This window comes from Staurois parvus, unplaced genomic scaffold (genome assembly GCF_062004578.1).
Source record: "Staurois parvus isolate SC_StPar_1 unplaced genomic scaffold, SC_StPar_1.0 ptg000018l, whole genome shotgun sequence".
Classification (NCBI taxonomy): domain Eukaryota; kingdom Metazoa; phylum Chordata; class Amphibia; order Anura; family Ranidae; genus Staurois; species Staurois parvus.
This window is the reverse complement of record NW_028317814.1, coordinates 23,347,174-23,369,510: the sequence shown is the minus strand read 5'-3', so window position 1 is coordinate 23,369,510 and position 22,337 is coordinate 23,347,174. Positions and strand designations below refer to the sequence as shown.

Here is a 22,337-nt window from a genome sequence, read left to right as displayed (position 1 = left end):
ATTTGCCAAACTGGCTATTACTCCTTAAAGTGTTACTAAACCCAGAACCCCGCATTCACTATATCCGGTCTCCCCGGACTCCGCATTCACTATATCCGGTCTCCCCGAACCCCGCATTCACTATATCCACTCTCCCCGGACCCCGCATTCACTATATCCGGTCTCTCAGGACTCTGCATTCACTATATCTGGTCTCCCCGGACCCTGCATTCACTATATCCACTCTCCCCAGACCCTGCATTCACTATATCCGGTCTCCCAGGACCCTGCATTCACTATATCCGGTCTCCCAGGACCCTGCATTCACTATATCCGGTCTCCCAGGACCCTGCATTCACTATATCCGGTCTCCCAGGACCCTGCATTCACTATATCCGGTCTCCCAGGACCCTGCATTCACTATATCCGGTCTCCCAGGACCCTGCATTCACTATATCCGGTCTCCCAGGACCCTGCATTCACTATATCCGGTCTCCCAGGACCCTGCATTCACTATATCCGGTCTCCCAGGACCCTGCATTCACTATATCCGGTCTCCCAGGACCCTGCATTCACTATATCCGGTCTCCCAGGACCCTGCATTCACTATATCCGGTCTCCCAGGACCCTGCATTCACTATATCCGGTCTCCCAGGACCCTGCATTCACTATATCCGGTCTCCCAGGACCCTGCATTCACTATATCCGGTCTTCCAGGACCCTGCATTCACTATATCCGGTCTTCCAGGACCCTGCATTCACTATATCCGGTCTCCCAGGACCCTGCATTCACTATATCCGGTCTCCCAGGACCCTGCATTCACTATATCCGGTCTCCCAGGACCCTGCATTCACTATATCCGGTCTCCCAGGACCCTGCATTCACTATATCTGGTCTCCCAGGACCCTGCATTCACTATATCTGGTCTCCCAGGACCCTGCATTCACTATATCTGGTCTCTCAGGACTCTGCATTCACTATATCTGGTCTCCCTGGACTCTGCATTCACTATATCTGGTGTCCCAGGACCCTGCATTCACTATATCTGGTCTCTCAGGACCCTGCATTCACTATATCTGGTCTCCCAGGACCCTGCATTCACTATATCTGGTCTCCCAGGACCCTGCATTCACTATATCTGGTCTCCCAGGACCCTGCATTCACTATATCTGGTCTCCCAGGACCCTGCATTCACTATATCTGGTCTCTCTGGACCCTGCATTCACTATATCTGGTCTCCCAGGACCCTGCATTCACTATATCTGGTCTCCTCGGACCCTGCATTCACTATATCTTGTCTCTCTGGACCCTGCATTCACTATATCTGGTCTCCCCGGACCCTGCATTCACTATATCTGGTCTCCTCGGACCCTGCATTCACTATATCTGGTCTCCTCGGACCCTGCATTCACTATATCTGGTCTCCTCGGACCCTGCATTCACTATATCTGGTCTCCTCGGACCCTGCATTCACTATATCTGGTCTCTCTGGACCCTGCATTCACTATATCTGGTCTCCCCGGACCCTGCATTCACTATATCTGGTCTCCCCAGACCCTGCATTCACTATATCTGGTCTCCCCAGACCCTGCATTCACTATATCTGGTCTCCCACAGTACACATAACATGGAAATGCAATTATTATAGTAAATATAAACTGCTAAATACCTTTTCTCATCAGCAGTTACAGCAGTCTTGTGACTTCTATCAGTGTCCAGCCAAGCACTGGTTAGAGCTTGTAGGAGGAGTTTTCATACTCCCCCGATTGTCCAATGAGGCTGCATAACCCCTGACCCTCTGTCTGGACATCACTAATTGACCCTGTGCTGATCACATGCACTCTCCCAAGAAAAAAAACAAACAAAAAACTCTCTAGCAATACACACCAAATTGAGCATGTGCAGCTTGCCCCAAAGGCTCTGTTTTATCAGCAGATGGATTGGGGACAGTATAAGAAGGGGAGGGTCAGAGAAGACAGGAACAAACAGCCTTTTTACATAATGCAAATGATTAACCCCTTAGGTTCCACAATGAGTATAACAAGCATGCTCTACTGCGTATACAAACTGAGTTACAGCAGTCTAGTGACTTCTATCAGTGTCCAGCTGAGCACTGGTTAAAGCTTGTAGGAGGAGTTTTCATTCTGCTTTGTTTGTCCTATGAGGCTGTATAACACCTGACGCTCTGTCTGGACAGTGCTCATTAGCCCTTTGCTGATCACATGCACCCTCCCAAGAAAACAAAACTCTAGCAATACACACTAAGTTGAGCATGTGAAAAGTGACTCCTAGAGCTCTGTTCTATCAGCAGATGGATTGGGGACAGTATAAGAAGGGGAGGGTCAGAGAAGACAGGATCAAACAGCCTTTTTACAGAATGCAGATGATTAACCCCTTAGGTTCCACAAGGAGTATAACAAGCATGCTTTACTGCATATACAGACTGATTTTACTGTTGTGGGTTTTGTAACACCAGTTTCAGGGTGGTGATATATAGAGCTTCAATCAGCCAGATCAGACAACTGTCATTTTATCCATAGGTACCCATAGGCATGAGCTCATCATCTCCCAATACAGACAATATCAGCTGCATCAGGCAGTTGTTTTCATGTCTATGGGGGCCATTGGAGCGCTGGACACCCTGAGTTAACCGCCTTCAAGCTAATACCTCAAAGAAAGATTTATGTAGAATATCCGAAGAACCAAAATCACAATGTTATCAATAACATATGAATGCCTTGACGCGTTTCACGCCAAAACGGTTAGTCTTGAATGAGCGCCGAGGCATGAAAAGCATCATGGCATTCCTATACCGATGTCAGCATTATGATTTATGGGCTCTACAAAATGTTTTCACCCAGGATTTACATGGTTTTTTTTAATTGAATCTGGGTGAAAACTCAGTCTTGATAAATAAACCTCCGGGATTCATAAATAAACCCGGTTCATCAGATTAAGCTGCGTGGATCTGTCTTTGAACAGTCGCATGGTGTATTCAGCAGGGCAAAGCTGTTAATTTGGAAGCGATTCAGACATTGATGTGAACCAAGTCATCCCAAGGAGGTAGCAGGTCTTTCACCACCTTCAGCCCTGGTTCACACTGATGCAGTGTGTAATTTGCAGCGTTTTCTGTGCGAATTCTGCACCGCATCAGAATCGCACCCCGTTCATGCGAACCACTGCGGGCGTGTATGTTAAGTTAAAGCGGAGCTCCACCCAATAGGGGAAGTTCCGCTTTAAGGACTGCTCCCCCACTCCCCACTTTTGGGGGGGGGGGAAGAGCGGGTACCCGAATTTGACAGGTACCCGCTCCCACTTCCGGTCCAATCACCTAGGTGATCGAAAGTGGAAGGTGTCCTCCCTCCCTGTAGTCTTTTGGGACATGTGACAGGTCCCAGAAGATTACAAGAGCATTCACGAAGCGCAGCGCTACTCGCACATGAATACTCGGATGTGAAGCCGCAAACTATCACAGCCGGGTGCCCACGCTGAAGATGCCGACCTCCTGGAATACAGGACATCTGGTGTAACGGGCTGCGGGGGACACACCACGGGACCGAGGGACAGGTAAGTGGCTGTTTTTTTGAAAGTCAGCAGCTACAGTTTTTGTAGCTACTGGAACTTTAACAACACCCTGAAAGCGGTCTGCAAACCATGGTGCGATGTGCAGAATCAGATTGCATAGGTGTGAATACCCATGCAATCCGATTCTAGTGCGGACCCAAAAAAGGCTCCTGCACATTTTTGGTGCGGGTGTGGTGCAATTAGAGCCATACAAAATGTATAGCTCTGATCGCACCGCACACAAATCGCATGTGATTTGCACAAGAATTATTATTATTATTATTATACAGTATTCAGGGTGGATTTGATTTAAATAAAACTGATTTAAATCACTAGTCAGTAAGGCTTGATTTAAATCCTAGTTTTCTACATAAAGACTAATTCTTGCTGGTATAACTTTAATATGCAAGTAGATGAAGATTTTTAGAATAACAACTTGTCATATTAGTTTTTTTATCCCCAGTTTAATAGGTTAATCATTCATATTTGGATAACTTTTCTGTTGTACTTAGGAAGGAGAAAAATAATCATTACCTTAATAATAACAATTTAAATAGATTTATTCAACTGAAACAATAACATTCCAGCATATGTGATTTGCTTAAACATCCATGTTTGTTAACTAATTTGGCTAAACAAAATATAAATATTTTAAGAAACTTAGACTATCAGCCCCTTCCTCCTCACACTTAGTTTCACTTTCTTCTTGTGCAGATCTATTCCACTCCAAACAATCAGAAAAATATTGTTTCTATTCTATTCACTGAACTTCTTGAAACTTAGCAGTGAAGGGGTTGATTCTGTATTCATAGGTTTGTAGAAGTTAGGATGAAGGTCTTTTTCTTAACTCTGTTCATGTTATAACATTTTTGCTGTGAAGAAGAGGCATGTGATCTCTCTGAGTCAAATTCAGTTTTGAGAACTGCAAAAGTAAACCAACATCTGTGATAATATCTTGTAGGCAGAGAAACTGCCCAATAATCTTACAAAAACCTCTGGAAGAGCATGACATTGTGAATGGATTCATGGAATTTATTTACCAAAAAAATTAAACATATACAGCCTTATTCTACATAATTAAAAAACTAATCTTTATTTCATGATGGAATAACCTTTGGATGGTAATATATTTTCCTCAAAAAGCATTTTATTTAAAAAAATCCGATTTAAATAAAAAAAAATCCGATTTTTTAAAAAAAATCATTGATTTTTATCCACCCTGACAGTATTTATATAGCACCAAAAAGTTTGCTCAGTGCTGTACATTATAGTGGGAGACAATACATGAGACAATACAATACACAAGGGGTTCGAGGGCCCTGCTCCTGGGAGCTTACAATCTAGGAGCGGTGCGGTTCCTGTGTGAATCACATACGATATACTGCACCGCATATATGTGATCCCAGCCTTAAAATGATATTATTGGTGATTTAGAAATGTCTGGCTGTCCTCCTTTCTGCACTGACATAAATATTCATGTCCAAGAAATCCAAGCAAAAAAAAAAAAGGAAGAAGAGGGGGTCAGATTATCAGATTATGCCCCCCCTCCCCCATTCTAACCATATCACAATGAGCATAGATGTCTTTAGTCTGCTGTCTGTTATATGATTATTATTACACATTTCAGATGAGCTTCTAAATATAGTACAGCTAGAATGGACTGGTTCCGTTATCACTAAACACAGTCACTGGCTGATTTACATGCTGCCAAGATCTGTACGCTTATATATTTAGTCTTTCAAGGGCAAAAAAAAAAATGTGGTTATTTTTAGCCTAAGAGATTGACATTGGAAATGACTGTAAACAGCAAAAAGGCAATAAAACTGCAGAATTAAAAGCCGACTCTACCAAAACCCACTGCTGTCTGATTCATGGGTACATGGGTGTTGGCAAGTTGAATCATGAACTGGTTAAATATCTTTTTGGGACTCCAGTTGTGAGATTTAGCCACAGTACTTTGCGTCTCCTCCGTTCCTAGTGGGTCATCTACTGTAACAGTCTGCAGTTATTTATTTAACCGCCTCCCGCCCGCCATATAGTGTAATGACGGGCGCAAGGCGGTTCTCTTGTTCTGGGAGGACGTCATATGACGTTGTCCCACTCAAATCACGCATGCGTGGCTCCAGGCGATCAGTGATGTGCTGTGTCTAATCACCGATCAACGGAAAGAGCCGAAAGAGGTCGGCTCGGTCATGTGATCAGCTGTGTCCAATCACAGCTGATCGCATGTCCAATCACAGCTCGAGAGGAGAGCAGAGCCGGTAATCGGCATCCCTCAGAGGGGACATGTGCACTGATCATCAGAGCAGTGAAGATCAGTGTGCCCTGATGATCTGTGTAGCCCCAGCAGTGCCACCTGTCAGTGTCCATCAGTGCCAGCTGTCAGTGCTCAACCATGCCACCTGCCAGTGCCCATCAGTGCCACATCAATGCCACATATCAGTGCCTACACGTGCACATCAATGCCACATATCAGTGCCCATGTGAGCTGCCTTTCAGTGTCACCCATCAGTGCTAATTAGTGCCACCTATCAGTGCCAGTCAGTGCCGCCTAACAGTGCCAGTCAGTGCCACCTAACAGTGCCAGTCAGTGCTGCCCATCAGTGCCATATATGAGTGCTGCCTTTCAGTGCCCATCAGTGATGCCTGTCAATGTCCATCAGTGCCACCTACCAGTGCCTCCTCATTAGTGTCCATCAGTGCCACCTATCAGTGTCCATCAGTGCAGCCTATCAGTGCCCATCAGTGCAGCCTCATTAGTGCACATCAGTGAAGGAGAAAAATCACTTATTTACTAAATTTTATAACAAAAACTAATAGAAAACTTTTTTTAAAAAAAATTTCATTGGTTTTTGGTTTAAGAAAATGAATAAATACCACCAAAAGAAAGCTCTGTCACAAAAAAAATGATAAAAAATTTCATATGGGTACAGTGCTGCATGACCGCGCAATTGTCATTCAAAGTGTGACAGTGCTGAAAGCTGGAAATTGGCCTGGGCAGGAAGGGGGTATAAGTGCCCTGTAGGCTAGTGGTTAAAGTGGTTGTAAATATGAAATATAAACAAAGCATATCCCTCTATAGTGTGTACTTGTCTCAGTTAGGAGCACCAAAGCCTAGTACACACAATAAGAAAATTGGCTGAAAAACTCACTTTCAGAGCGATTGTCCGAAAATCTGATAGTTAGCCGATCACGAGAGTTCATATGAAATTATCCGAAGGAACAAGCACCAAATTTTTCTCGTATACCAGAACTAATGATTTTCGTTTAATCAGTACAGTATTGGTCTGAAAAAAATCGAGTGACCAAGACTGCGCATGCTTGGAGATGAAAGAATACATTACAAAACAATACAGTGAAGGAAATAGGTATTTGATCCCCTGCTGATTTTGAATGCCATGGTGGAGAGTTTGGAATCTGATTGTTTGATTGCTCCTGTGTACAGGTGTCTTTTATACAGGTAACAAAATGAGATTAGCAGCACTCCCTTTAAGAGACTGCTTCTAATTTCAGCTTGTTACCTGTATGAAAGACACCTGGTAGCCAGAAATCCTGCTGAATGATAGGGGATCAAATACTTATTTCCCTCATGAACATGCAAATCACTGCATCATTTGTTAGACATGCATTTCTTTTGAATTTTTTGTCGCTATTCTGTCTCTCTGTGTTACAATACACCGAACATTCGATGTTTAGACTGATCATTTCTTTGTGAGTGGGCAAACCTTACAAATCAGCAGGGGATCAAATACTTATTTCCTTCACTGTATATTATATCACTCTCAAAGTTGTATTCTGTCTTATGAGAATTTTCATAACTTTAGTAACCTCTTCATTTTCAATACGAGACTATCATGCAAAAAAACCCCAAAAAAACGGATGATCATCTGTCCAATTTTTTTTTTTTTGTGCGTTAGTGTCATTTCTGTCTGCTGCTTTGTTCCTCTGCTATCAGCGCAAATCACTTCTTACAAGTTTTCCTGACACCAACAGAAAAAAAGGTGACAGGGAGGGAGATCCAGCACACAGTCTGTGATTGACAGTCTCAGATCTGTTACTGTGTTCTGCGTAAAGCGGGTGTGTCTCTTCCCTCCAATCAGCTCTCAGAGCTCTACTCACTGAGCTCTGTAGAGTGTAACCTCAGCTCTTCACCTCCTGTCTTTTGAAAGTTCAGACAAGCTTTAAAAATTCTGGACTTTGAACAGCTGTAAAGAGAGGGCTGCAGATAAACAGGTACATCCAACACAGCAAACACTTTTCTCCTGTCCAGGTACAACCTATGTAAGAGGATTTGTTTCATCACTGTGTATCACCTGAGGCCAGTCACTTCACTAGATATATGAAAGGGTTTACAACCACTTTACAAATTCTATGCAGTATATGGAGTGAGGTGGGCCAACATCAGCTGACACTACTGTCAAAAACACGTGAGTGCCACTGATCACGCCAAATGAAATATTTCAACGTTGGAGTTTTTAAAAGCTATAAAAAGCATGCCATTAAACTTGGTAGCACCCACAAATCTCAAATATTGTGGAGACATTCTGAAAAAGCACTTCCAGGGAAAGATTTCAAATAATGAGTGGAGAGAGGAGTTTGTAATATGTGATTTACACACTAGGTGTACGTTCTGCTGAAGTCTGTGTGATATTTCCAACACCCAAAGGCCAGAAAGTCAGGGGGAAGGGGGATGAGCATCTTCATGTAACCAGTAAAGTGCATCAGCAATCTACTAATTCCATCCAGCAAACACAGCAACTCTGCTGAATTTAGAAAGACTCTCAATGTACCCTGGCCTGTGTTCTGCATGAGACAACTGTTTTTTTTTCCAGTCCTGTCCTGGGGCTGCTTGTTATATGTATATGGTAAAGTGTTACTAAACCCCGGACCCTGCATTCACTATATCTGGTCTCCCCGGACCCTGCATTCACTATATCCGGTCTCCCCGGACCCTGCATTCACTATATCCGGTCTCCCCGGACCCTGCATTCACTATATCCGGTCTCCCCGGACCCTGCATTCACTATATCCGGTCTCCCCGGACCCTGCATTCACTATATCCAGTCTCCCCGGACCCTGCATTCACTATATCCAGTCTCCCCGGACCCTGCATTCACTATATCCGGTCTCCCCGGACCCTTACATTCACTATATCCGGTCTCCCCGGACCCTGCATTCACTATATCCGGTCTCCCCGGACCCTGCATTCACTATATATGGTCTCCCCGGACCCTGCATTCACTATATCCGGTCTCCCCGGACCCTGCATTCACTATATCCGATCTCCCCGGACCCTGCATTCACTATATCCGATCTCCCCGGACCCTGCATTCACTATATCCGATCTCCCCGGACCCTGCATTCACTATATCCGATCTCCCCGGACCCTGCATTCATTATATCCGGTCTCCCCGGACCCTGCATTCACTAAATGCGGTCTCCCCGGACCCTGCATTCACTAAATGCGGTCTCCCCGGACCCTGCATTCACTAAATGCGGTCTCCCCGGACCCTGCATTCACTAAATGCGGTCTCCCCGGACCCTGCATTCACTAAATGCGGTCTCCCCGGACCCTGCATTCACTAAATGCGGTCTCCCCGGACCCTGCATTCACTAAATGCGGTCTCCCCGGACCCTGCATTCACTAAATGCGGTCTCCCCGGACCCTGCATTCACTAAATGCGGTCTCCCCGGACCCTGCATTCACTAAATGCGGTCTCCCCGGACCCTGCATTCACTAAATGCGGTCTCCCCGGACCCTGCATTCACTAAATGCGGTCTCCCCGGATCCTGCATTCACTAAATGCGGTCTCCCCGGACCCTGCATTCACTAAATGCGGTCTCCCCGGACCCTGCATTCACTAAATGCGGTCTCCCCGGACCCTGCATTCACTAAATGCGGTCTCCCCGGACCCTGCATTCACTAAATGCGGTCTCCCCGGACCCTACATTCACTAAATCTGGTCTCCCCGGACCCTGCATTCACTATATGTGGTCTCCCCGGACCCTGTATTCACTATATCTGGTCTCCCAGGACCCTGCATTCACTATATCTGATCTCCCCGGACCCTGCATTCATTATATCTGATCTCCCCGGACCCTGCATTCATTATATCTGATCTCCCCGGACCCTACATTCACTATATCTGGTCTCCCCGGACCCAGCATTCACTATATCCGGTCTCCCAGGACCCTGTATTCACTATATCCGGTCTCCCAGGACCCTGTATTCACTATATCCGGTCTCCCAGGACCCTGTATTCACTATATCCGGTCTCCCACAGTACACAGGACATGGAAATGCAATTATTTTTAGTAAATATAAAAAAATATACTGCATATACAGACTGATTTTACTTTTGTGGGTTTAGTAAGGTTTTTCTTTTTGATTTTCACTGAACTGCACCTTCAAAGCAAACCAATGGTATTAGGTAATAACAGTAAATAGGCTGCAGATCTGTATGTCAGCCCCTTCCAGGTTCCTGTATGCATTTCCAGCTTTTTCATAGAGATCCCCAGTAGACTCAAACTTTGTAGAGCTGTTCAAATGACACAAACCACAGCCTGCATATGGCCACCATGTAGACCCATCCATTCCTGAACCCGGCACCTTCCGACTGACCAGTGAGATCACATTGTTGGACAATAGATAGACATCAATAGCATGATGGGGTAGGGAAACCCAGGATTCATAAAGGAATGGTTGTAATTTTCTTTATAAAGTAGCTAAAGATATTAGGCTACTGAGATTTCATGCAAAGAATGTGTAGGTGCCTCCAAGATCTGCAATCTGTGGAACATCATTACAACATGCATATTTACATACAGGGGCGGACTGACAACTCATGGGGCCCCTGTGTCCTCGCCCACACCCAAAAAAGCCTATGAAAAAGCCAATGAAAGGTACCAGGGGCATCTCATGGGGCCCCCTACTGACCCCAGGCCCTCGGGCAGTGCCCGAGTGCTCGAATGGTCAGTCCACCCCTGTTTACATATTAAACTGGAGGATCCTACCATTACCTCTTCCTGGTGATCATACTGTACACCAATCAGCTGTAACATGACCACCCACCTGATATTGAGTAGGTCCCCACTTGCTGCTAAAATAGCTGTGACCCATTGAGGCATGGATTCCACTAGACAAAGCATCACACTGCCTCTGCCGGTTTGCCTTCTTCCCATAGTGAATCCTGGTGCCATCTCTTCCCCAGGTGAACGAGACACATGCACCAGGTGATCAACATGATGTAAAAAAACAAAAAACACAGGATTCATCAGACCAGGCACCTTCTTCAAATGCTCCGTGGTCCAAAAGGCCAACGGTAGCCACTTTTGGCTGTGGACACGAGCCAGCATAGGCACCCTTACAGTCCGGGGCTACACAGCCCCATATACAACAAATTGCAATGTTCCGACACAAAATCTATCACAACCAGTGTTATCTTTTTCAACAATTTGAGGTACAGTAGCTCTTCTATTGTCCCCGGTTCACATACATGCGGCCGTGCAGGCCGTGTTTTGCACGGACACGAGAGCCCATTCATTTGAATGGACTCCCGTGCCCCGTGACATGTAGGGAAGAAGTCTCTGCACTTCTATTTAAAACGCAGCTCGCGCGGGAACCTCGGTTCTCAGGACGGTTGCGTTTCCCAGTGCGGGCGGCATGCCATTAGAACAACGCTGCAGATCCACATGAAAATCCATGCAGCCGCACCACCCGCACAGAGAAATGCGGACCCGCGGGCAGGTGCCATTGTTCTAATGGCATGCCGCCCGCACTGGGAAACGCAACCGTACTGTAAACCGAGGGTTAGCCTTCACTCCCCACATGCATGAATGGGCCTTGATCACCCATGACCCTTTTGCCGATTCTCCTTCCTTGGACCATGTAGATCCTGCCCACTGCAGACCAGGACCATCCCACAAGAGCTGTGGTTTTGGAGTTCCTCTGACCCAGGTGGCTAGCCATTACAATTTAGCCCTCGTCAAAGTCACTCAAATCCTTACGCTTGCCCATTTATTCTAACTTCAACACATCAACTTCAGGGACAACACGTTCACTTGCTGCCTAATACACCTCACCCACTTTCAGGTGCCATTGTCACAAGATAATCCATGGTATTCACTTTCCCCATCAGTGGTTATAATTTTATGGCTGATTGGTGTGAGTTGAAGCTGACCTTCAGTACAGAAGAGCTCCAGATATGATACGATATTGTAACTCTTGCACACATTTCTATAGATATCCATTGGATGTTTCCTTAGGGAGGTACTGCAGAATAATTAACCTCCAAAGCTGCGCAAAGTCTACAAGTCATTCATGATTTTATGCATACCAGTCACCCAGGAGTTTGCGGTACTGCCTCATCTGTTCTTCAAGCTGCCTCTCTTCTTCCTTGCAGCTATGAAGGGCTTGATTCAAAAGGGACAGCAACCTGTTATATCAGCAGAGGAAGAATATAAGACGTGTGATTTACAACAGACGACATTTATGTGATGCATTTATAGAATATCAAAGTCAATACGCAATCTAAGGAGATACTTGTATGTATTCTATTCTTACCTTGTGGTACAGTCATGCACATTAACCACTTCCAGTCCTGACACTTTCACCCCCTTCCTGTCCAGGCCAATTTTCAGCTTTCAGTGCTAGCACACTCTGAATGGCAATTGCACGGTCATGCAACACTGTACATATGAATTTTTTAGCATTTATTTTGAGACAGATAAAACTTTATTTTGGTGATATTATTCACCACTGGGATTTTTTTTTTTTTTTGCCAAGTCCAAAAATTTTGAAAAAGTGTTTTCTTATAAAACTTTGCAAATAAATAATCTTTCTTCATAAATATTGGCCAAAATTTATTCAGTTATCTTTTTTGTAAAAAAAAAAAATAAATAACCCAAATTAGTTTATAACACAAAATAATAATTGTTTTTTTAATTTTTATTTTATTCTTTTATATTATTATTTATGTTTTTTTTCTAACATACTGTCACCCTAGCAGTACAGTGTCACCATAGTGACACTGTACTACTTGTGGGGGGTGAGGAGATTTTTTTTTTTTTTTTTTTTTTACACGGATTGCTTTTACACCCATAAAGGCTGTAAAAGCAATAATTTCTCCTTCTATATGGCTGCATTCTTGCAGCCATTGAGAAATACTGTGAGAGATGTGATTGGTCACAGCTTGTTACATGGTACAAGGCTGTTGTGAATAGCATTGTACCATGTGACCTCCGTGATCATTCACAGATTTCACTAGTAAGCAATGATGTCAGGAAATGACATCTTGCTTAATACTATTCATATGATCACTGATTGGCCAATCAGTGATCACATGAATCGGGATCTCATACAGAGGTCCCGTACAGCGATCGGTGTTCCACTGTGTCTGGAGGACACAGTAGGCACCGGATCGCGGTGCCGCCCACTCCCAGGGAGTGCGCACATGCTGTAAATGTGGGAGCCGTTTATTTTATTGTTATCATATCTTTTAGTGGCACATTTGTGTCATTACGTGGTTCTAGTTTTTATTTTATTTTTTTTCTTTGTTGCTGTGGTTTTTATTACCTTTCAGCACATTGTGTTATAAGTGTTGTTGCACTTATTTCTGTGTTTGTGTTCACATAAATTAATCCCAATTAGGGATTTCATCACATATTTTGTCACATCACTATTTTTGTAGCACATTTATGTGGTCCGAAAGTTGTATTTGGAGTCGGGTTCCATCCTGACAGTCTCACTTTTATTTATTTACGTCAGTTGTGAGTTGTTTGGACACAGCACTTTTTTCTAGGTATCATTTATGCCATTGATCTATCACTTTATTTGTGATTGATGTCACATTTTTTTCCCTGTTTTAAGGGATGTATGTTTAGTGGTTCACTATTTTTCGTCAGTGTGTGGTTTGTTGTCTATACATATATGTATATTGGTTGCACTTTTTCACAAGTTATTTATCAGTTTTTGATGTGTATACCATTTTTTGTTAGAATTCATCTGTGATTTATATGTATGCAATAATATGCCTTTTAAGTTTATTTAGAAACTGTATAGGGAAGCGCAACACCATTTTTTCTTTTGTATGTTTATGAACGGCAACCCACTCCTGCACTGCTCCCGTCCGGCCCATGTACATAAAAGTGGTTAATAATACTGGGCTGTCACATTTCCTTGTTAAATATGCAGATTTTGCTTCCTTCTGGGCAGGGGCGGACTGACCATTTGGAAACTCGGGCACTGCCAGAGGGCCCAGGGTCAGTAGGGGGCCCCATGAGATGCCCCTGGTACCTTTTTCATAGGCTTTTTTGAGTTTGGGCAAGGACACAGGGGCCCCATGATCCCCTATTGCCCGGGGGCCCCATGAGTTGTCAGTCCGCCCCTGCTTCTGGGCAATACTGCACAGTGCTTGCTCCTATTAGTGCCTGCTAAAAGCTTGCCTAAAACTACAGCCATCATTCCTAATAAGATCTGTATTCAGAATTCCCAGGCTGGAAGTGGAGGATGCTTTAGTGTTTTTTTAATGCCCTGAGAAAGAGAGCTGTAAACACTTGAAACATGTCAGCTGTAACTAGGTGATGTCATAAAGCATGTCCAGCTTCCCTGTGCAAGGAAGGTATGTTTGAGTAGGCAGTAGGTGCCATCTGTCCAGTGCAGCACCAAGGCTCTGGGATTAGGGGGACACTGCTACCGCCTGGAAGATGTTGTAAAGGGTTGTGATTATTTTTATAGCAATTGTAAACCTATTTTTAAAACAACAAACGTCTCTAATGGTTTTGCATACAGCAGCCCCAGTCCTACTGTTCTCAGGTCCCCACCAATGCTCCTGGCTCCTCCCCCCTGCCGAGTGCCCCATTGCAAGCCCCTCGTTATGGGGACACTTGTGCAGGCTCGGTCCTGAGCCGCAATGTGTAGCTATTGACACACAGAGCACCACTCAGCTCTAACTCCTGCTCCATCCTCACAAGATTTGACAGCAGCAGGAGCCAATGGCTGCTACCTCTCTGTCCAATGACGAGGGAGCCGATGTTCTCAGGCACAGTGCTGGATCGAGATCGGGCTCAGGTAAGTATAAGGGGGGCTGGGAGCTGAATGCAGAAGGTTTCATTACCTTTAGGGTCCATGCACACTGGCTTAAATGACGCTACTTCTAGAGGCATTTAGCTTTTTTATGCCTCTAAAAGCTGCTAATGTTATCCTATGTGTCCATGCACACTAGGTAGTCTAGAGGCATTTTTTAAGCTCAGCGTTTAGAGGTAGAAAAAAAAAAAAAACCTTCTGGTTTGTGTTTTTGAAAGCATTTGTTTTTCCGGCAGAAAAAAAACTCTAAATGCTCCTAAACGCTGTGGCATTTCTAGAGGCATTTAGCTTTTTTATGCCTCTAGAAGCTGCTAATGTTATCCTATGTGTCCATGCACACTAGGTAGTCTGTCACAGCCGGGCGCCCACACTGAAGATGCCAGCACCAGGGAGAGAAGACGGCCGGTGAAACCAGTGGTGGTGAGGACACTGCTGGACCGAGGGACAGGTAAGTGGCTGTACTTTAAAAGTCAGCAGCTACAGTTTTTGTAGCTGCTGGCTTTTATTTATTTATTTTTTCAGGTGGAACTCCGATTTAACTATCTAGTGCAGACAATATATGGTGTTTTCTTTGTTATAATAAATGTTTTTATCTAAGGACATTTATATTCATGTGACTCTTACAGTGAAATGTATAAATCCTCTATCTGCATTGCATAACTATGACAAACTGTTGAATTCTTACCTGTGTGAGGCCCTTGAAGACAACATCATGAAATTTTCTGGTGTTGGTATGAAATGTTCATATGTACCTCCTAAAGACAAATAAAGCTTAAGATGATCATAATATTCAGAGAACCTGTGACAGTTGGGCATATGCAAAAAATATATTTAATATATTGAATATTTAAAAACGTAAAATATAACATGCATGTGCTTTTATGAACAAAATGTAAATGTGCCCCCTCTATAAATCTTGTGGGCCCAGTCCTGCAGCCTCCTGGAAGATGTGATGTAAGTATCCCAGGAGGCCGCAGGACCAGGGCCTAGGCCAGAATGGCAGTGGTGAGGACCAAAGAAAAAAAAAAAAAAAAGATTCAGGGTCAACATTTGTTTCCAACTAAGGAAAGCAGACAAGAAGGTTTGGCGTTTGACCCAGATCACCTCAATAAGTAAGCCTGTAAAGGAGGAATAGAGTTTTAAAGGGAATCGGTCAGGATGGTGCTTGATTTGCACAGCCAAGCCTTCCATGCAAAGATAGTGGCAGCCAATAATATCAAGACTTGCACAGGGCTAAATGCCTGCCTGTGTTCTCAAAGATGTGATGATGTAGGTGAAGGCACATCCTACTTGGAAGATGCCAAAGGGATGCGTTTTGTTTCCAAAGTCCGGACCCATTCACATCTGGGTGTTTGGGAGCTTTAGCCCAGGTTCACACCAATGCGGTGCGGAATTCGTAGCGGTTTCTGTGTGAATTCCGCACCGCATCAGAATCGCACCCCGTTCATGTGAACCGCTGCGGGTGTGTATGTTAACAACATCCCGAAATCGGTCCGCAAAATCCGGTGCGATGTGCAGAATCGGACCGCATGGGTGTTAATACCCATGTGATCCGATTCTAGTGCGGACAAAAAAAAAAGAGTCCTGAACCTTTTTGGTGCGGATGCGGTGTGATTTGGGCCATACATAATGTCTGCAATGTACTGCGGACGGGCGGCATAGCGATGTACCTGTATGTTGCTGGCCTCTCCTGGGTACAGGGTGCACGCCAACGTGCGCCGACTTTGTCAGCACATCCTGGCCAATTATTCATGGCCGGCACCTGCTGATCGGCTGTATCCAATCACAGTCCAGAGCCCTGTGTTGACAAGCAACGCAGGGCTCTGTACAGAGGGAACAATCTCTTTGCAAAGCAGGGAGAAGGAACAAAAAGATTTTTACTAAAAAGCAGCACATTGTGCACACATTACACTTGTTAGGCACACACTTAAAAAATTGACCCAAGATGTAAACCCCTTCCCAGCCAGTGTCATTAGTACAGTGACAGTGTATAGTATTAGCACTGATCACTGTATTGGTGTCACTGGTAGTTAGCCAGTTTCCACAAAGTGTCAGTTAGTGTCAGATTGCCTGTCGCACTATCACATTCCCACTATAAGTTGCTGATCGTTGCCATTACTAGTATAAAATATAAAGCACAGTGGCTAAATTTATTTATTTCAGGTACTTATATAGCGCCGTCAATTTGCGCCACGCTTTACACATATATATTGTACATTCACATCAGTCCCAAACCCTCAAGGGTGTACACTCTAAGGTCCCTAACTTACATTCATACATACACATACATACTAGGGACAATTTAAATGGTTAGGACTTCCGCCTGGCAGTACTAGGGTCATTGGTTCGAGACCCAGTTGTTCTTCCTGTGCCTGCGTGGGTTTCCTCCGGGTACTCCAGTTTCCTCCCACACTCCAAAGACATGCTGGTAGGTTAATTGGCTCCTGTCTAAATTGGTCCTAGTGTGTGTATGTATGAATGTGAGTTAGGGACCTTAGATTGTACGCCCCTTGAGGGTTAGGGACTGATGTGAATGTACAATATATGTAAAGCGCTGCGTTAATTGATGGCGCTATATAAGTACCTGAAATAAATAAAATAAATAAAAATTCCAACTTTCATGCAAACCAATAAATAAACGCTTATTGGGATTTTTTTTTAAAACATGTAGCAGAATACATTTTGACCACAATTTATGAAGAAATTTTATTTTTTTTCTTGGATGTTTTATAGCAGAAAGTAAAAATAGTTATTTTTTTAAAAATGATCACACTTTTTTGTTTATATAATAAAAAATAAAAAACCCAGTGATGATCAAATACCACCAAAAGAAAGCTCTATTTGTATGAAAAAAAATTCTATAATTTTGTTTGTTTGATCTACTTCTCTCGAATGGGGCTGTGGGAAAACTTTCATTCGATCAGTGCCTATGGCTAATCAGCTGCAGAGCTGATCAGTATATTCCTCTCTGTCACAATACAATGTCCTAGTGGGGAAGATTCCTCCATCCATCCATCTCACTTGTATTTTTTAAAATGGATTTTCAAAATGATATAAATTTCCTATGGGTACAGTGTTGCATGACTGTGCAATTACCAGTTAACTGCTTAAGGACCGCCCTATAGCAGATATACTGCTACAGGGCAGCACCCGTGTGCAGAATCATGTATATATGTGTCACTTTACATTTCCGGGTAGGGTGTGCACCCTGCGCAGCCATCAATCACCGGGTCCCAGCCGGTAATTACCCACCAGCGCCTGGTGATTGCCGAGCATCTGCGACGGGGAAGAAGATTGTTTTGTTTACAAACAATCTTCCTCCCTGTCAGCTTGAGCACACTGCTCAGGATGGCTGTGCACAGTACAGCCATCCCAATCAGTGTGCTTACAGTGAAGAACACCCCCCCCAGTAAAACACTCCCTACATACAGTTAACCCTTTGATCGCCTTTCATGTTAACCCTTCCTCCCCAGTGCCATTAGTGCAGTGTCAGTGCTTTTTTTTTTTTTTTTAGCACTGATCACTGTATTGGTGTCACTGGTGTGTCAGTGACACCAAGTTAGTTCCCCCCAGTGTCAGAATGTCCGCCGCAGTCCCGCTAAAAGTCACTGATCGCCGCCATTACTAGTAGAAAAAAAAAATACCATTATCCATACCGCCATTTGTAAACGCTATAACTTTCATGTAAACCAAATTATTTACACGTATTGGGATTTTATTTAGTAAAGACATGGAGCAGAATACATTTTGGCCTAAATTTATGACATTTGATTTTTTTATTGTACATGTATAATAGCAAAAAGTACAAGATATTGTTTTTTTTTCCTCAAAATTGTCGGTCTCTTTTTGCTTAAATACCTCCGAAAGAAAGCTCAATTCATGGGAAAAAAGGACGGAATTTTAATTAGGGTGTGGCATTGCATGACCGCGCAATTGTTAAAGTAACGCAGCGCAGTAATGCAACAAAATGGCCTAGTCAGGAAGGTAGGGGGGTAAATCCTTAGGAGGGCAAGTGGTTAAAGTAGCGCAGTGCCAAACACCCAAAGGTGCCCTGGTCATAAGGAAGGTAAAAACTTTCGGAGTTCAAGTCGCTAAAAATCTCGCCACACTAAAATGCGCAGTACTTTGCACTCGTGCGCTGCGTTAGCCAGGAGCAAGGTGCACAGTGGGGCCATTAGGAATTAAAGGGGAACTGAAGTTTTGCTGTAAAAGACTTTTATTTGCTTGCTGATCTTGGTGGTTCTGCTCATGCAGGGTGTGATCAGTGCTGCCTGCACTACACCCGTGTATCCCCCCCCCTGTGCTAGGACTACACACTTTACTGATAGGAAAGTCCCATAGAGAGGAGATCGGTGCTCGGTGTATTACCCGGTACAGGCGGATGGACGTGCTCTGGCCGGGAACTCAGCGCTCAGCCCGGGAGAAGAGGAAGCAGGAAATGAGTGAGTTCCCTCCCTAGTGATTGTTACCAAGAGGAAGACGCCGAACCCGCCTTCGCCAATCAGAGGATGGCAGCACGAAGCTGAGCCATGACAGCTGGCCAATCAGCTTCCTCTTCACACTACAAGCGGCACAGGCGGGATTTCTTTTTGTTTCTTTAGCGTGCTGGTGGCTCCAGGCTGAAGCAGCGATCGCAGGGACGGACCCGGCACATCCTGCCTACCGGACTGCTGGGGCTGGCACGGCACGTGTGATCACTTTAACCACTTAAGGACCGGACACTTTTTGTTCACATGTAACAATCATTTATTTTTATTTTTGCTATAAAATTTCTTAGAACCCCGAAACATCATATTTTTTCTAACCACTTGAAGACTAAGCATTTTCTGGGAAGTTTTATATACGAGTTTAAATCCGTATTTTTTGCTAGAAAATTACTTATAACCCTCAAACTACCCCAATCCATCAGACTGTCACCCAGGGGCGGACTGACAACTCATGTGGCCCCCGGGCAATAGGGGATCATGGGGCCCCTGTGTCCTTGCCCAAACTCAAAAAAGCCTATGAAAAAGGTACCAGGGGCATCTTATGGGGCCCCCTACTGACCCCAGGCCCTCGGGCAGTGCCCTAGTTTCCAAATGGTCAGTCCGCCCCTGCTGTCACCTACCCTCCTCACCTTTAGGTGCACCCTGAAAATCCATCTCTTCAGGGACGCCTACCCCGCCCTCACCTAACAACCGATCTCCTCCACTCCTCCTACCACTCCATCCCCCACAGCTATTTCCTCCTGTACCACTATACCCCTCCCTCCTAGATTGTAAGCTCCAAGGAGCAGGGCCCTCGAACCCCTCATGTATTGTATTGTCTCATGTACTGTCCCCCACTATAATGTACAGTGCTGAGCAAACTTTTTGGCGCTATATAAATACTGTATAATTATATATATATGTGTATGTGTGTGTATATATATATATATATATTTTAGCAAAGAGCCTAGAGAATGAAATGGCAATCATTGCATTTTTTTATGCATGGCATTTACACAGTGGTTTTTCAAATGCAATTTTTTTTGAAGAAAATACACTTTAGTAAATTTAAAAAAAATGCCCCAATTTTTCATAAAATATGAAAGAGGATGTTACAGCGAGTAAATAGATACCTAACATGTCACGCTTTAAAATTGCACATGCTTGTGGAATGGCGACAAACTACGGTACTGAAAAATCTCCATAGGTGACGCTTTAAAAATGTTTACAGGTTACCTGTTTAGAGTTACAGAGGAGATCTAGAGCTAGAATTATTGTTCTCGCTCTAACGATCGCGGCGATACCTCACGTGTGTGCTGCGAACACCGTTTACCTATGCGTGCGCGATTTAAGCATGCGTTTGCTTCTGCATGCGAGCACAGTGGGATTTTTTTCTTTAGTTACACTGTCCCTCTAGTTTTTTTTTTCACTTTTATTCCTATTTTAAGGAATGTAAACATCCCTTGTAATAGAAACATGCATGACAGGTCCTCTATAAAAAGATCTGGTGTCAAAAAGACCCCAAATCTCTTATTTGCCTTTAAAAGCAAAAGATCGAAAAAAAATTTTTTTTGCTTTAAAGAAAAAAATTTGTTTACTTCGGCTGCCGACTGGAAGTGACGTCATGATGTCGTTCCAGTCTTCCATAATAGAACCAACCAAAGACCATAGAGTCTTTCATTGCCACCATCTTCAGCAGGCTGGACCGTTGGATCGTCTCTCGGACCGGCTGGTATTAACGGGAAGCCCGAAAAACACCGGTGAGCTGCAGGGAGGGGGTGTTACATCGTCATCCCCATCTTCTCCCGCCACTATGGAAAGCGATCCAGCCGCTAGGGCCGCTTTCATTTGTGAAGCCGCCCTGCGCTATGTGAATGTTCCCGCAGCTATCTGGCACCTGCGAGGTACATCGTCGGCATCTTCTCCCTGGGCTCTTACAGGTGCTACTATTCAGGCATTTGGATTGGCTGGCACAAGATGATACCACGCACATGCGTGGGAGTGCAGTCATCCTGACACAATGGCGGTGTGCTAGAATATAAACTGAGCTGTGCATGCGCAGCTCAGTGGACATTCTGATGGGACTGCAAACAGGCAGGTACGTGTATTTTATTGCATAAGAGCATTGCATGTCTTTTCTGCGATAAAGAGCCTGCCTGTGTGCAGTTTTTTTTTTTTTTTTGCCTTCAGTTCCACTTTAGAATAGCTCTGAAGTCTAAACTTTTATTTTTTTTACTCTAATGCAATCTGTCAATTAAAGTGATAAAGACAATGACAAAAAAAAACAGCAAACATGTCATACCTGCTTTTGCACAGAGCGTCCCCGATCCTTCTCTTCTCCGGTGCCCCGTCAGCGCTCCTGGCCCTTCCAAGTGCCCCCACTGCAGGCAGCCAGTTATGGGGGCACCCAAGCAGGCTCACTCCTGAGCCACTGAGAGTCCCCAGAGAGCCAAGGCTCTCATGCACATTACTGGATCAGGATTGTGCTCAGGTAAGTATTTGGGGGGGGGGGGCTGCTGCACGCATAAGGTTTTTTTTTTACCCTGAAGGTAAAAAACCTTGAGCCTTTACAACCACTTGTGTGGAAGAAAAGTCTAAAAGTCTATTCCTAGAATGTTCCCTCTTCCTACCCATCCTGTAGAAAAAGAAAAAAAGTCTGTATACTTACCTATTTTTAGTCCGCTCTGTTCCAGTCATGTGATTCTGCAACCCCAGCACCGCTCCTCTCACTTCTGTCTATCACAGGAGAAACCAAGGACTCTGGAGCCGTAGGCTACAGCTGCCATCAGTCAAACTACTGTAAGGAGGGAGTGAGGTTGTGGCTTACTGGCTCCGTGTGTGTCTATAGATGCACACAGCCTCAGTCATGACCCAAGCACACACTCATTGGTACCTCCTTAGCATCCTGTTTGCTAAAGGAGGCACCCAAAGGATGGACGGGCCAACAGTACCAGTGGGGACTACCAGAAGAGGAGCCTGGAAAGTGTAACCCCTTTATTTAGAAGAAATGCCTTTTAGTATTCCTTGAAATTTGGAGCATTGTGTGACTAATAGCGGTTAATCAATACTAAATGCTGCACTCCATTGTACAATCACTAGCAAATAAATGATGAATGGGGTGACCAACATTCTAGGAAATGTCACTCTAGTGTGCCCAGGCTTATGCTGGCCATACACTGGCAAAGTAGCCAAAATCAACTCTGTGCAGGATGGTCACGTGATCCTGCAGCTCCAGCTCTCCTGT

At 44.4% G+C, this 22,337-nt stretch overlaps 1 protein-coding gene across 1 annotated transcript in view; it reads right to left on the bottom strand.

Annotated features, from left to right (window-relative positions):
- TEDC2 (tubulin epsilon and delta complex 2) overlaps positions 1-19,068 on the bottom strand; it is a 90,748-nt gene extending 71,680 nt beyond the window's left edge. Inside the window, exons 1-3 of the mRNA XM_089683077.1 lie at positions 18,996-19,068; positions 15,313-15,382; positions 11,881-11,979 (exon numbers count right to left, since the gene is read on the bottom strand). Of these exons, the coding sequence (XP_089539203.1) occupies positions 11,881-11,979; positions 15,313-15,341 (128 nt within the window). The 5' untranslated portion in view covers positions 15,342-15,382; positions 18,996-19,068. The remainder of the gene's footprint in view (positions 1-11,880; positions 11,980-15,312; positions 15,383-18,995) is intronic.
- Positions 19,069-22,337: the final 3,269 nt, after the last annotated feature.